Source organism: Odontesthes bonariensis, chromosome 19 (assembly GCF_027942865.1).
Source record: "Odontesthes bonariensis isolate fOdoBon6 chromosome 19, fOdoBon6.hap1, whole genome shotgun sequence".
NCBI classification, from domain to species: domain Eukaryota; kingdom Metazoa; phylum Chordata; class Actinopteri; order Atheriniformes; family Atherinopsidae; genus Odontesthes; species Odontesthes bonariensis.
In genome coordinates, this window is record NC_134524.1 from 16418540 (window position 1) to 16434473 (window position 15934).

The following is a 15934-nucleotide window of genomic DNA, read 5'->3' on the forward strand; positions in this document are numbered from 1 at the left end:
CTGGCACTGTACCAAGAACCATCATTCACCAGTAGCTGGTGTAACCACATGGGCAATGGATTACTGTGGGAAACCTTTAACAAGCACTGCAATGCACAGTTACAATCACAAGTACCACTTAAAACTTTACCGTGCATGCTGCTTTTGCTTGTCGGGTAAAAAAGAATGAAGATTCGGTAGTGGTAAATAATAATAAAGAGAGCTTTGTGTGATTTTTTTATTATGCTTTTATATGAAGACAGTTCAAATGTTGTTGTTTTTTTGGTGTAGTTCTGCTTTTTAACCACTTGATGGAGACAAAAGTTACACTGTCACATAGACTGCTGTTAACTTTTTGTTTGTGCAAGTGTCTTCACATAAAATGTATTTATAAATGAAGGCATAATCAGGGAGTGAATTCCACTATAATCATGTGTCAGACCGGATTTCTCATGAAGCATTGTTTAGCCGTAGTTACTGTTCCCACAGGGAGGTTGTGCTGTCAAGTGGAGTCGGAAGTGTTTTTGAACTTCATGTACACTCGTTTGCGAGCAGGGCCTCTTTGTTCATTCCTCAGCTGGGAAATTACAAACAATATTTTATTGTTGCCTACACCTGGTTGTAGATTAGGTCCAACCCAACTCGTGGTGATACATGACGGACGAATTCCAAAAAAAACTCCAGAAACTTTATTTATAAAAAAGGAAATAACGCAAGAGATTGTAATTACAGTTAAACATAGAGCTACACCTGATGAGTAAATGTTTTTCATGACAATATAAATGTGATAAGAAACAATTCTGTTTTGTGTCTATACAATGTGTTATTTTTAGATTTCCTCTTTCCTGCCATTTATTCAAGAAAGTTAAATTTGGCTCTGTCGTAATACATTTTTGACAACTTAAGTAAGTGGAATGAGACTGAAAGTCCCCTCTGCTTTGATTTGTCAATGTGAACATGCTGCTTCATCTACACAAAACAATTTTGCATTTTGGGATACATTTTGAAAATACGTGCTTTATAACTTGACTTCTCTGCTTCGTACTTAAACACCAGACTGTAATTGGAATGCTGCTGAAGAGAAAAAGTTCGAGGAACAGCCTATCTACTCCCTGGAGTAATTCCAACAGAAATACCTTTCATACACCCCTCCCACACACACAAATCTAACCCACCTCCCGCACCAATCAATCTGCTGCTTTGACGTGAAGCCATGGGAGTAATTCATTAGTCATTAACAATGAAACTTTCCTCTCAGGATGTACAGCTGGTTGCTGTAGTAATTGACATTTACAACTTCCTACATTTTCTGGTGTTACTGTTATTTACGGCCCCTGCATTTTCTTAGTCATCCTGTTCAAACCCCACTCCTGCTCTCTTCTTTCCTTCCCTTTATATATTCAATCAAAAGTTCTTCCTCAACCTTTTTTTTCTCCCATCCTCTTGCCCATCCCTCCCTTGTCTCACACCCAGACTTTTCCCTTCCCGCTGCCATCGGCTCCATCACGACCACCGCAGCAGCCGGTGCCCAGGCCGCGATGCTGGGTGGCTGGAAGGTTCTTGTACACGGCGCGGCTGTATGGGATGAAGCACAGGCCCAGCTGGAGGTGTCGGGCCAGGCGACAATACGCGGCCAGTGCAAGGACCAGCAGAGGTGTGACCAAGAGGAAGCCCACCACCAGCAAAGCCACGCAGCCTCCATCAGTCAGCAGGTCTGAGCAGTAGGGGGTCGTCCCGTGGGGGCGCACCTGAAGAAATAGGAGGTATGTTTGTTAATCAGTACAACACAAGCTGAGATAAAAACAGAAAACATTTGTGGCACAAATTAAAACCCACTGTGATCTGTCATAATCCGATTAGATGCAGTGCACGAAAGATCAGAGGAGAGCAGGAGATGATGTACACTGTGTGGAATGTGTGCATGAGGGGAGGACTGACATCAGTTGGTATGAAATATAACACTCACGCACACATATAAACGCACGCTTGCATAAAAAGTCCACTAAGACTCGTGTTTACAAAAATAAACCGAGTTTTACTAAAATGAACTGCAAATCATTACCATCTCTGCATTCAGTGATGCTGAACGGTACATGATGCATGTCAGAACACTTGTTGCTGAGCGATAGCGAAGGGAGTGGGAGAAGAGGTGAAGGGATCAGGATCTGAATGTGGGAGAGGATCGAAGAGACAGCAGGACTGAATCACTCTTATCGCCTTGTGCAAGATGAAGTGAGCATTTCAGTGCACAAGCAAAGTGCAGAGAGTAAAAATGTATGGGAAGAAAAACATCTGTTATAGCAAAGACATGTTGAGATGGAACATGTTAAACAAGAAATCTCATTTATCTCCATGGAAATAGTTATCTTCGTAAATTAAACCTAATACAATTTGTAACTTGCAGCTTAGCAAAACAAATTTAAGTTGACATTATATAATGAATAGGAAAAAATTCAGTCCGTGAACTTTGATATTAACATCCAAACTGGAGGATGGATTCAGGAATTGAAATGTTTAAATTTAAAGTAAGATAAGATAGTTCTTTATTAGTCCCACAGTGGGGAAATTCAGTGTTACAGCAGCAAGGACGGTACGATGGAAAAACGTGACATATACATAATTTTATGTTTGGCATTGTGTTGTATTGGTTGTTTCTGTGTCCCAAAGGGAGTGGGACAGTTGATTCAGAAGAGATTTCATGGAAAGTTGTGAGCTCTTCTTTTGTCCCGTCATCAATTCAGCAGTTAAAAGGTCTAGAGTTGATTCCAAATGTTGCATCTGCAAGTGAAAAAAGCCACTCGAAGGCTGAAAATACAAAACGAATCCATCAGAAAGATAGTTAGAACATTTTTAGGGGCCAAATCCAAAGTTTGCTACTTTCTGAGGGAGAAAAAAAAGAACAAACTGCTGAGCTTGGTAAAAATGAGTGCTGCCTGGGAGGAAGGCAGGGCAGAAACGTTGATCAGTTGGTGTATAACCAGAGGGGGCCACTTTCTTTTTCTGTCTTTCTCAAATAAAAGCTCATTTACATCAACCAGCCAAGTGAAGGACGGGTCCAAAGTGTTCATAAACCTCAAGAACAGAAGGACCAGATTAAATCAAGCTTTACGGGAATGACAGATAAATTAAGTATGGAACAGCTCATATTCCCCACATCAGCTGTACAACAGGAGGAAATGTGCTGGCATGAGCATGCATGACTTCACTGGCACTGAGTCAGTTGTGTTTACTGAAAGTGGCCGAAGACGGGAGCAGTCGAATGAATTTTTGAGTGTGTAGGGACATACTGCCTGCTCAGATTGAGCTAAATGCAGTTTCACAGGACAGATGGACCATGAACAGAAACGCGCTGCGTAGAAACTCAGAAGATATTGAAGGAAGAGAAGAGTTTTCTAATGCAGTGTCAATCAGCCATCCCATCAAGCTGCTGTTCACCAACTGGGAACAAAACTAAAGACCCACAAACAACTGAACAGCTGCAACAAAGGAGTCAGCAAGTTTATTATTATTTTACCAGTTTACATTTCAGCTTCTCAAAATAAGGGACTGTGCTACGCAAAGAATTCACTTCAAATATTTCAGACTCATCGTGGAGGAGTAGAAAACCAGAGTCTCATTGTTCAAATATTTCCAGACAGAACTGTATATCTGCAAAGTGTTCACAGTTGTGGTATGGCGAAACTTTTTGGGAAAAAATGTGTGGTAGCAATAAGGGGAACGACCATAATACATACATACAGAGAGTAATACGGGGAGGATTCAGGGTATCTCTGAGAGTAGGAGTTACACAAGATAAGCCTCAAGTATGTCCATGTTATTTTCAACTTAGTGAGGGCTCCTGAGTGGCTCCAGATCATAGGCAGGTTTTTACTGAAAAAGCTCTTTTTAAGAAGAAACTTGTTTTGTGTGTATAATGTACTGTATGTGGTGTAGATGAAAAAACATCTTTTGTGGTTTTTGATGAGTTTGAACATCTCTAAACATTTATCCCAACTCTCTATCTGTAATTGTTTTTCTCACCGTTTTTCATTTCTCTTTCTTTCTCCCTCTTTTTTTTTTTTTTTTTTATCCTGCCAGGGCCTGGTTAATCCTCCTCTAAGCTGCTGTCACATGAGGTCTAATTGTGAGAGAGCATGAGAACAGAGAGAGTTGTCTCTCAGGTCATTAAGGAGGCTGTCGCCCTACAGAGTTACCAGTGGTAAGTATTAAACTCTCTGACCCATGATGAGTGTTGGGTCTGGTTTTGGTTTGATGCCTAGTGCCTCACAGGTCAAACACCTTCTTTTATTTTTTACTTATTTAAGGTTGGCATGATGTTGAAATCTATGCTTTTCTTATTGTCGACACATGCATTTATAGATCTTTTTAATAATGTCTATTTCCAACTGATCTTTAATCCCAAAGAAGCTCAAAAGCGGTCTTTAAAGTTTTGTGCCTGAGTGCCTGGCTCCTTAGACTCCCGATACCCGTCTCCCTGATGTCTGAGTGAACGATTCATCTGATTACGAAACCTCTCATCAGTGATGAACCCAAGCTCCACCCTAAGCCCCAAACACAAATATTTCAAACTTCTTGATCAAAGTTATGAGATTAGGACCTTTTAGATGTTTCTTTAAAAGACGGATACAGTTATCTCCCTATGCCTCATCTTTTTTTTCTTCTGTAACACACAGTGCAGCACAAAGCAGAAGAGTTTGTAAAAGATTTCCATGTGCACATGTTGCACCAACAGGATAAATGGAAAGCTAATGTAAAACAGAGATATATATTGTACAAGTAACTATGAGCAAGAGTGAAGAGAAATAAATCTTTCAACATCAATTCAGTGCTTTCACAGACTCATCCATCCCCTCCCACGTCTCCCCATTTCTTACCGTAGAGTGACAGAGGAAGCCAAACACGACCATGACAATGGCTGGTGTCAAGATGATGCCGAACACCACTCCAGCGAGGCAGGCGTTGATGGCAGCAATCACCAGGTTCTGTGCCGTCACCAGCACAGAGCAGGCCCAGCAGTCAAGTGAGCCTCGCAGCTCGAGAGGAGCCTCGCTTCCTCCGCCGCCGCTTTCAGCCGCAGAATACGGAGGAGGTATGACCACACGCAAAGGTGTTTCTCTGCCTCCACCCACAGCAGTGGTGGAGGCCAGAGAGTTGGAGTGGTGGAGGTGGTGGTGGTTGGCGTGGTGATGGTGGAGATGAGGAGGCAGTTCCTCAGAGAGGTCCAAGGTTTGATGGTGGGCCCCCTTCTCTAGAGTACCGGTCATACTCATAGTGAACTAAATCACACACACGGGGACGGTGAGAGTTATCGCAAATGTTTGAAACCATTAACAGCGTGGGCAGTCGGGTGTCATAAAAAGAAAAAATAATGCATTTGAAAATAATCAATCTCCAATCTTCGAAGGATTCGTGACCTTGGGTTCAGGAAGAGGGTAGATGTTTTATCTTTCAGGAAGCTAGCTTTGTGTGATGCTGCATGAGAGGTGATGATTATCAGCAAGCTGATTGGCAAAAGGAAAGGGGCCCATAATTGCTGTATGTAGTTTGTATCGTAGAGAGATGAAGACTAACTTGCATCAAAGTCTGGACGTGGGTGTTGTTTGCATGTGTGTTTGTTGTTATGCTTTGGTGTTGTGATCATGTACGTAGTAATTAGTTTGAGATGCGTCCAATCTGTACGCCAGTGTTTAATCAGACCATGCAATTAATCATATGAAAATAGATTTTTACTTATAATCGTTTAAGGTCTATGAAAAAACTACAAAGTTGAAAGATTTTCATGTTTTCGTTGAAATATTACTTATAGCCAATTAAAAAAACAGCTTTACAATAATGTATTTAACAGAAAATCTCAGATAAATGCACAAAAGTTCAGTGTGGGAACTTCTTTCATGTACACGTAGTTTTAATCTGAGGGTCTGTGGTTCATATTCATGCTTTCTTTGGATGGTTTTTGTGGTTAGCAGCTGTGTCTGGTGCAGGATATCCTCCACTTTCAGAGGTCATGAGACGGGCAGAGGACAGCCGAGGTGAAATATCCTCACCGGCACATCCTTGTCAACGCTGCAGTCAATATTTATCTTTAGTTACATAACATTTAGCATCTGATTGGGTTATGCTTGTTGTTCAATATTGCAAAGATGCAAAATCTCGTCAGTAAAGAGTTTTGCTGAAGTACAGTGCAAGAATGCTCAGATGCACAAGAATCTGTTTCTTCTTAAGACCAAAAGTAAGCCTGTACTGGTGTGTGTGCTGCGTGTAGAATCAGGTGTAGCTTGTGTGAAGTTACCTAATGCCAGAGAATTAATATTAACATAGAAAATGTGTTCATGGCAGCTGCAATCATAAAACGTAATGTCCACAGCGTCCTACAATGCTCTGGGCATTTATTGGCTAAAATTAAAGCTGAAGCTGAAGTTAAATGAATAATGTTAAAGCCTCGTCTTCTATTTACACTCACGGTGACTGTGGAAGACTGAACACTTATGATGCTGTTGTTTACTTTTCACATCTGTCTCCCATTGTTGTCCCGAGTGTTGTTGTGAGGTGCAAGGTCACAGAGGAAGGACTGGCAGGAAAGTGTGCATGTGCTCATGCATGTGTGTGAGGTGACTCATTGTGCCGCTTACCGAAAATACATCCAGCCACTCCACCCGTTTTACTCCTTTACTTACTACTTGCTTATTATTATCTGAACAGAATTTCCTTGAACAGCATGCTGCACGTTCATGAGGAATTCTAAATATTGGAATATTGTGCTGAAAAGTGTAATGAAATGTAATTAAATGACTACGTAATGCCTCGTAGTGTACATGTTTTGACTGAATTTAAGCGTCTCTGTCATGGTGTGTATGCCATCATGCTGAGCTCTGACAGAGTTATCATGCTTCAGTGCTTCAGGGGGCTTTTCTATTGTTCTTTCTTTCTGTTACTCCATAGTCTGGAACTAAGCAGCTCTAATAAGTCTCTTTCTCAGAATTTAGATTGCACATCAGTAAATAATTATAGATAAGATATTTTTGTCCTATTTTTCACATGTAATTAGATCAATGAAAATGACTTTGTCATTGTGTCATTTTCTGATTTGGGTGATGCAGCTGCTCTTCTACTCACGTTGTGCTGTGGGGCCCGGTGTACCTCTTGCTGTTCGTCCTCCAGATTGTTGCTGCTTTTTTTTTCACTTCTTTCCAGGACTACCTCAGATCAGTCAGTCAGTCCACCACACATAGGTAATCTCCTTCTTTTTTATCAGCTGCTCTTTTTCCACGTCTCTCTTCCCGTGTGAAGTTTAGAGGTGATGTTCCTGTGCGGCTTCCCTCCTGAAAGCCTTATCTGTTCAGTGATGGTATGCTGGCTTCCTGCAGCTCTCCTCTCTTGCTGTTTCTTCTCTCCAATTTCCCAGTATCAGTAAAGCTTGAGAAGTTTGCTATTTTCTGTTTTCTTTTCCACATGTAACTTCAGTTGGATCAGCTCTTAATGCTGTTTCCAGTGATGCTCTTTCCTTAGCTGCTGGATATAATGAAACTCACAATTGCTAAGGTCTTTGTTTTAAGTATGTCAAACTTCTGTCTGCCCTCCTCTTTTTATCCCCCCACCCGCTTGCTCCCCCCGTCAGATACAGACCACAGTACTGCCTTTACCCTCCTCCTGCGCTCCCCTGCATCCATCCCACTTTCACTCCACCCACCAGACTTATCGGCCCCCCTGCCTCTCTCCAGCAACTCCTCTCACCGCACGCATTCCACCTCTCCTATCCAGGACATGCTACACCCCCAGTACCCTCTCCCTGTTGCAGTGGGGGCTGGGTGTTGTGTGTTGGGGGTCAGCGTGAGGCGGCTGGCCTGATAAGTTGAGGTTCAGGAGAGCAGAAAATGAGGGGGAAGGGCAGCAGAGACAAACTTTTGGTGCGTCTTAAAAGTTGAGGAGAAGAGGCAGAATACTTGAGTAGTAATAGTAGTAAGAATGCAACATTTCTGAAGGAATTCTTGATGGAGAGGAATTTATTACTAAAGCAAACTTTAAAAGCAATGGATCAGTTAGAGTTTATCCTTCATTTAACCATGAGTGTGTGTGTGTGCTTTAAGATGGCAGCAGGTTTTCTTTCACTAGACTGAAATTTACTGTGTATTATTAATATATTCATGATCATCCATCATCATCATCATCATCCTATTGGAAACTATGAAAGATATATTTGCTTTTACAAACTATCTGAAGGAATACTTTAGAAAAAGACGGGTACTTTTGAAATATGACTGGAAAAAAAAAAATGAAATATGACTGAGCAGCTGAATGGATAAAGTATCCATATATCAAAGTCACCAGCTAAGTTCAACCCATCAGATGAACCAAGTGTTTCTTTGTTTTTTATCGTTTCAGTTAGATTTCAGACGTTAGCTCATCCTCAAATTCAGACTTAAAGTTTGTGTGGAGGCTTTCAATAGTACTTACAGTAGGCTAGTTTCAATGTGTTTCATGTTTTTTCTGCCAAATGATTGTTTTTGTGCTAGCGTAATGTTACCATGCAAGACAACAAGCTGCAGGACTGTTTTTTTCCCACAGAAAATGATCCTGAATCTGTGATCTGCATTGCTTGCATCGTTGGAGACGTCTACCTGGTGTTTGATGTAATCGTTTTGCTGACTTGGTGAAAAGTAAGCCAGAGGTGAGCGCGAAACTATGTATATTAAACTATTGGTGAAAGCAAACAGTGTTAAAGCTACTGTTAAAGTAGTTTGTTCCTTTTGTCAGTGGTTTTAGCAGTCTGGAAACTAAGAAAAAAATGGACTTTTACCAAAGTAAAACATCCAGTTTTAGATGATTTGTAGACGCGTAATGAAGTTACATGGCAAAGAGATAAAGGATGTGAAGCCATGCAAGAGACGGCTGTCTACGGACATTTATGTGCATTATCAGGAGATCATCCTGCAGAGAAAAAACTGAGCAGAAAAGCAAGAGATTGTGGAGCGCAGTAATGAGTCGAATGATAAAAGATCAGAGCATGAGCTCAATAATTAGTCTTGTCTGATCCTGATTTTCCACCCTTTTTCCTCTGCTTTGAGCTTGAAATGTTTACTTACTTTCAGCCCTTCTTCGGTCCCAACGCTGACCGCCGTTATCCAGTAAAACCTGAAGACATAAAAGGGACCACTGGAAACAGTGTGGTTAAATCTTACACAGATCTCTGTCACAGCAGATGAAACAGCTGCTACGCAGTTTTTGCTCTCATGCCCAGTAAGAGCAGTATAAACAAACTTCAAAGTTTTGACGATCATGATTGCAGCACAGGGTGGTGACTGGACAGCTGAAGTGTTTTGTCTTGGCATTGAGATGAACATGAACTCTTATCACCACCTGCCTGCAGCAGGGTGGACAGATAGACGGACGGAGGTGGTCTTCCTGTGTGTTTTGAGGCAGGATTTCCTTACGCCTGTCCGGTAAAGCTCTGTCCCTCTGCTGGCCCTGTGGCCTCTAACTTAACCCGAAAGCATGTTGACCTGCCAAAAATCTGTCATCTTGCATTAGAGCGTTTAAGTCCGATGGGTATAGTTATTGTAACCCTCATTTAACTTTTACACGCATCCAGAAACACAAGGATTGTGAGACGTATAGTGTTCATGAAAAAAAACCTCTTTCACTTAATCACAAAATGCAGCAAACGTCACTAATGTAGAATGGAGGAGGCTGCGTTTTTATGCACTGGGACAGAACAGTGTGCAGGTGGAAATATGGCTCCTAAATTTAAGTGCTCTGCTCTCCTTGCACAATGCTCAGAAGTTTCACTTGCTGTTGAATTATCAGCGAGGAAACTGAGGTCTGGCAGTTTTGTTACTGTTCCCTGCTTTTTCCTGCTCTGCTATCGAGGAAGTTTTGTACAATCTCCTTCCTTAGTTTCCACATGGAAACTTTCTTTTATCAATTTACACAGTTTTTTTTTTTTTTTCCACACATGTAACCAACGACACGCTCAAGCTAAGGACGTGAATAACAAAGCTCTGCAAAACATTTGCCGCAGCAGAAGGATATGACTTGCGGTAGGGGTGTAGTGTGGATTCGGGGTGGACTGTGACATGTTTGAGTTGGCTGTATATTGGCTTCATTGTATAAATTGGATGAGAGTTGCAGCCAGATGATTGTAAGCAGATAAAAACCTTGAAACAGGTTCAATCAATTGTTTACAAGCTTCTTGGCTGCTCTTGTGTAACTGACCCTACTGTTAACCCTCACAAAGGCTGGAGACGCTTATTGTGATGCGCACAGAATACTGAAGGTTTGGATGTCGCATGAACAGATTGCAAATATGATGTTGGGATATGGTTTCCTAATAAGGCATTTATAGTGACTATTTATAGTCGGGTGGTCTACATTTTCAATAATTTTCCAAAATGACTTCTGTGCTTAGCAGCTACTTTTAATGTGTACAAATTTGATTTGAAAATGTGGCTAAATTTCACAAATCTTATGAGCTTGACCAGTTTTTAAATGACAAAGGTTGTTGCTGTGTTTTGTTAGAGCACCGGATAGTTTCTACCAATAGTTTTTAGAAGTGCTTCTGAAACCAGGTAGAGATTTCTGGTGTTTATTTCTCCCATAATATCACTTAGTTTTCAGCCTCATCTCCAAATCGTATCCCTGGATTTTTTTTTTGCAATTTTGCATTTAGGAATTTTCTGTGTTGAAATATTTGCTGTGTTAAAATTTTACTTGCTTTCGATAGTATCAAATTAAAAAATAACTTATTCTTAATGAATGAACGATCAGGTGAGAGCTGTGTGATGAATAAGGATTCAGCTTGGTCTAACTTTGTTCTCCAGCATCAAAGAAGTGGATCTTCCTATTTCTAAAGTAGCAGATGAGTTGTTAAAAACCAAGACAGAAATGTACAACTTTTCTCTTCTGGATTTATCAAAAGCGTTTATTAATAGTCATAGTAATGTCACACAAATTCACAAGTGTTTAAGACATGTCTGGCTCAGTTTGGTGTGTGTGTGTGTCTGCAAGTATGTCCGTGTGAATTCTCTAAACAGTGCAGTTATAAATAAATGACCACAAAGAGAAGGAAAGGTGTAAGGTAATATTGCAACAGGAAAAAATAGAATTCTTATTTAAAGAGGACGAAAAGAAAAAAGTTGTTCAAAGAGAACATTTAGCACCATCTATCCCGTTATCATATTTAACAGATATCATAAAAATCTCATCTAAAAGCCCCCTACATAGTAAAAAAAAAAAAAAAAAACTTTGGAAAAAGTAGTTGTTTTTTCCTTAATGAGCATACAAACAGCATTCCGTTAGTCATCTTCTCTACGTGAGCAGTGTGTCTATCGCCTACAGGAAAGGTGATGTTATATTCAAGATAAAGATTTAATTTAATATATATCATGAGAGAAAATGCAGGAGTTGAGAGGCAAGCACCAGGAACACAGCAGCCTCCAGTCCCACAGAGCAATCAGTCACCATGAAAAGGAAAGGAAACGAAAGCTAAATTGTACAACACTATAAAAAAGGAGAACATCAATATCCAATAAATAGAGAAAACATTTTAAATTAATTGTACAATGTGAAGAGAGAAAAAAAAATAAAATCCAGGAAAAGCATCTGCATATTGAAACAAAGTACAACACACACACCAGATGACAATGAGTTTTCTTTTTTCTAGAAATAGTTCATACAGAGGGAAGAAATTAACAAAAAAACCTGATCTGTGACAATTGAATAGCAATCTCCAGAGGAAATAAAAGTAGAATTCATAAAAACAAGATTTACAACAGATACAAGCTTCTGAAAAACAAACAACCCCCCCCCAAAAAAACAACCAACCAGTTGCTAAAACCCGTATCTTTTGAAGCATTTCAAACAATTGTATTTTTTTTAAATTCTTAATGCTTTAGAAAAATGTTCATATCTCTATTATTAGTATTTTCATTTTCTCTCTTTTCTAAATACAAGGCCAATGTGGTATATATCTAGGCTGATCTAGTTTAGAAAAAAAAACAAAAACAATAAATTATTTTAAAAAAGACAGCACCCCACAAAAATTTCAAACAGCATGTACAAATTTCAGTATTCAAGACAACAAAAACACGCCATTGAAACCAACTACCCTCTCCAGTTTGTTCAATGGCAGCACCTGCTGCCTCTTCTCTTGGGTTTCTGCTAGAAAGCACCATCTGAGAGTAAACTGGTATTTTATTGGCGGCTTGGTTTTTCTTTTTGTAAACAGTATTAATGAGTAAACATATTCAACTGGCTGTTCGGCAAGTCTTAGCAGTAGCAAATATGATGGTGGTAAATAATGAAAGAGTAAGTTGAAAACCAAAGTGAAAACTGTCTTTTTGTCCTGCTTGCAGGAGTTTTGGTTATGGCTGAGGAGATGCAGGCGGGGAGCTCTGTCACCGGGAGGCGGAGGTCTGGTGAGACAAGAAATGCACTCGTTTAATGGAAGGAACTACTGGTAACTGCTGTATTCTAAACAAGCTTCAGGCAAGGCGGGATAATGGGATAAAGGCGGGAGAGGTAAATGTTTGTCATTTACCAGGCTGAAGGAATCGTATGTGTTAATGAGCTCCTCTATGCTGTACTGCTCCAGCACCACCACGTTGTTCAGGTTGGGGCTGCGCCGTCGTGCGCAGTCCTCACAGTGAACCACGTATGTCTTCCTGCTGCTGCTCTCACTTGTCACAAACAGCAAATTGAACACCTCCACCTGTGACAGGAGAGAAAGGTTACATTTTCACAGCCGATATCACAGCAAATGAATGAATTTACTGCTAACAACTGTCAGTTTTTTCTTTATAAGCTTTGATTATATTAGGAGATATCTGAATACAATCAATGCTTTATTCATATGTGTGATGGTGCCAGAAACCGTAATGGTTAGTTTAGCTGTGAGCCATGATCAGTATAAGAACACTTAGTTCTGGAAACTGTAGGTGGGTCTAAGTTTTCCTCATCTCAGCGACCAGTAGAGAAGAGGTTAACATGAACGACACACAACCTTAATACTCCAAAAATTGAATCAACAGGAGATTAAATAAAGCACCATTAAGATATTATGGCCCTGGTTAGGAAAGTGACACTCAGAAATACAACTTCCCAATTTCCATCATCTTATGGTCAATCTTTGTATGAATAACCAAGTTGTGCCAATCAGCAGAGACGGTAGGGTTAGGAGCCTGAGATGAGCTTGAGATAGAAATAAAAGGAACTACTGGGGTCCTTTTAGTAGAAATGCAGCTTATGTTACCATGTTTTTCCAGGTAGCAGGGAAGTAGCATATGACACTTAGGTGCTGGTTTATTGTGTATTTGTAACTAAATCCAGTACATTATTAGATGAGCTCCTGTTGGTATACTGGTGGGTGGCTGATGGATACTCACATCACACTCGTTGCAGTAGTATGCAGGCTCATCTTTAACCCGACTCTGATAGGAAATCTTTTTGCCTTCAGCCACCAATTGGTCCCGAAGGATCTGGATGTGCTTCATGGACTGCAGCAGGCAGTGTCTGGCAAGAAGGTAGAGACCATCGTTAATACATTTGGAATGAAATGTTGATGCACAGTCTAGAAATGTCATTTAGCAATAGTTTGTGCCACCATCAATTGAGCTTTTTCATTAAACACATGAATAAAGCTTTAAAGGAGGTTGGATTCATTTTTAGGCCTTGCTTGGCTGATAAATTGGAAATGGTTCTTACTTGATCAACTTGTAGGTGTCGGGGTCAGTGATTTTCAGAGTGCGGGCCACATTCCAGGACACATGAATCATGGGAACAATGGACTTGACCTTCTTCACTTCGTTCCACTCAAATCTCTCCAAGGCTACTTGATACTGGTAACCTGCAGATACACATGGAGCAACTCTGAATGAGGAAAAAACTGTTGCTGAAGTAATCAATATTTGGCCATCACATGGTGTACTCTTTACCATTGACCGGTCCAACATTCCAGGCAATGTTGTTGCACCAGCCGACAGCCTGAACCCAGTGAACGGTACCCGCATTGATCCACACCAAGTCTCCAGGCCGCTGGATGAAGCGGTACACTGGAATGTTAGCATTGTAGAGGTCCTCTAAAACCGGCCACCAGGACCCTGTCAAATAGTCCACTCCATGCCTGAGCACATAAGAGGAAGACATATCTTTAATCCATCTGACTGGTGCACTTTCAGCACTTAATTATCTAAATCTGGTACTGAAATGCTTAAAATGTAAAGGTCCCCATCTACTCACTTTTCACAAAAGTCATTGATTGCCCCCCAGTAGTTTTCATGCACAGAGAACCACTCGCAGTCTCCCGGGCCAATGTTGATGTTTACTGAACAAAAATTATTGTTCTCTTGGTGACCTGTTAAGTAAAGACAGAATATTATGTCATGAGCAGCTTATGCATATATTGTTAAGCTAAGGTGTATCCCACCCAAAGGTCAGTGTCTGTTACCTGGTGTTCGGCTCCCTGGAACCTTCATGTAAAGCTGGACAGTGTTCATGCCTAAGATGGTGTGTCCAACGTGGCTCAGCATGTTTCCGCTGGATGCTACACGCATAAATGCTGGAAGTTTCTGCAGCTCCTGAAGTTGGGGCTTCCACCTGAGCACAGACAGCAAATATGAAATATTACTTTGATATTTTGCTTCATCAGTCATCAATGTATTAAGAAATATGTGATGAAGATGCTCACCTCTTGGGGTCGGAGAGGTCAATATTGGTGCCAAATTTAATGATCTTCCCAATTGCTTTCTGCTCACCACTAAAAGAAAAGCAGAGGAAAAAAAAAACATTCAAATATTTGAACAAAGCTTAGAGTTCTTATAAATATTTTGCTGTTAACATCATACTCACTTGCTACTTTCTTTAGAGCTGTCCTTGTTAGTATCAGCATTAGCGGGTGGCTTCTTCTCATCTTCATCATCCTCCTCATCACTGCCTTTCTCTTCCTGAAGACACAGATAACGTATTTATCGAAATGCATAAACACGGAAGCCTTGAAATACTGTCATGTTAAAAAAAAAAAATGGATGAAAAAGTAATCAGTCTTGTTTTTCTACCTGCAGACTCTCCTGGAAGCTTGAGGCTTGGTATTGGGCGTACTTGGCAATGGTGGTGTAGGAGCGGCTGCTTTCACAGGGCCATGTCTGACCTGTGCCACTGGGGTCCCAGTTCTCATCAGCAGGCTGCTGGACTTGTGTTCTCACCTCCACCGCCTGCTCTGCATTCGCTTCAACAAGAGACTTGGTAGAAAACAGCCCCAAGTCTGAAAAGATTGAGAGGGAAAATGTATTTATTTACAGGTCTAAAAGATGAGTAATCGATGAGCAACGGTATTTTCTTTATCCATAAATGACAGGACAGCTTACAACTTGTGTGTAACTAAGTGTAAACATACTCAGTCGAAGAGATCCAGCCAGTCCTCTGATGACAGTAACGGGATTCTTGGGGTCTGTACAGAACTGCAGCAGCACCGGGGAGAAAGCATCCCTCTTACTCTCCAACTTTAAAGAAGAAAAGACTCGTCAGTGCACAGCCATTGTTTTAACTTCTGCATGCATTGCAACGCACCACAAGAGGGCAGTGCATGCATTAATGTGGCTGACCATTTTTTCCCTGTTAATGTGTTACACTTAATTTGGTGGTATCATGAATTGAATTAACATTACTAGAATTATGTTACATGTCAGGTGTGTCAGAAAGGTGGTGACATACATAGATGCTGGGTGTGGGAGGATTGAGTTTCTCTCTGGGAATGGGTTCATCCGGGGTTATGATGGGTTTTAAGGAGAAGGCTGGCAGCAGGTAAGATTCTTTGAATTTCCCTTTAATTCGAGCACCCCTGGAATAAAAAGAAGAAGGTATATTGTATTAGATACAGTATACAGTTTTGTTTAATACCTTAGTGTATATCTACATAATTTGTGGTAATTAAAGACCTCTGTTGATGATATAAAAAACGATTAAACTT

At 40.6% G+C, this 15934-nt stretch overlaps 2 protein-coding genes across 8 annotated transcripts in view; both read right to left on the reverse strand.

Annotated features, from left to right (window-relative positions):
• Positions 1-203: 203 nt before the first annotated feature.
• tmem88b (transmembrane protein 88 b) lies at positions 204-7585 on the reverse strand. The gene is made up of 3 exons (XM_075451363.1): positions 7093-7585; positions 4854-5255; positions 204-1727 (listed from the first exon to the last, which is right to left on the reverse strand). The coding sequence occupies exons 2-3, from the start codon at positions 5247-5249 to the stop codon at positions 1443-1445; spliced, it is 681 nt and encodes a 226-aa protein (XP_075307478.1). The 5' UTR covers positions 5250-5255; positions 7093-7585; the 3' UTR covers positions 204-1442.
• Positions 7586-11961: 4376 nt separating this feature from the next.
• The window catches only part of kdm6ba (lysine (K)-specific demethylase 6B, a), a 99550-nt gene continuing 95577 nt past the window's right edge, over positions 11962-15934 (reverse strand). For all 7 annotated transcript variants that reach the window (XM_075451296.1, XM_075451299.1, XM_075451293.1 and 4 more), the window contains 12 exons: positions 15679-15805; positions 15362-15467; positions 15024-15229; positions 14818-14912; positions 14657-14725; positions 14417-14565; positions 14209-14323; positions 13905-14092; positions 13675-13816; positions 13356-13482; positions 12512-12682; positions 11962-12386 (listed from right to left, as the gene is read on the reverse strand). In XM_075451296.1, coding sequence (XP_075307411.1) covers positions 12369-12386; positions 12512-12682; positions 13356-13482; positions 13675-13816; positions 13905-14092; positions 14209-14323; positions 14417-14565; positions 14657-14725; positions 14818-14912; positions 15024-15229; positions 15362-15467; positions 15679-15805 — 1513 coding nt within the window. In that variant the 3' untranslated portion in view covers positions 11962-12368. The remainder of the gene's footprint in view (positions 12387-12511; positions 12683-13355; positions 13483-13674; positions 13817-13904; positions 14093-14208; positions 14324-14416; positions 14566-14656; positions 14726-14817; positions 14913-15023; positions 15230-15361; positions 15468-15678; positions 15806-15934) is intronic.

Coding starts and splice junctions, on each gene's coding strand:
- tmem88b (XM_075451363.1), bottom strand. CDS start 5,249: ATGAGTATGACCGGTACTCTAGAGAAGGGGGCCCACCATCAAACCTTG. Junction 1,728..4,853: donor GCTTCCTCTGTCACTCTACG/GTAAGAAATGGG, acceptor CTATTTCTTCAG/GTGCGCCCCCACGGGACGAC.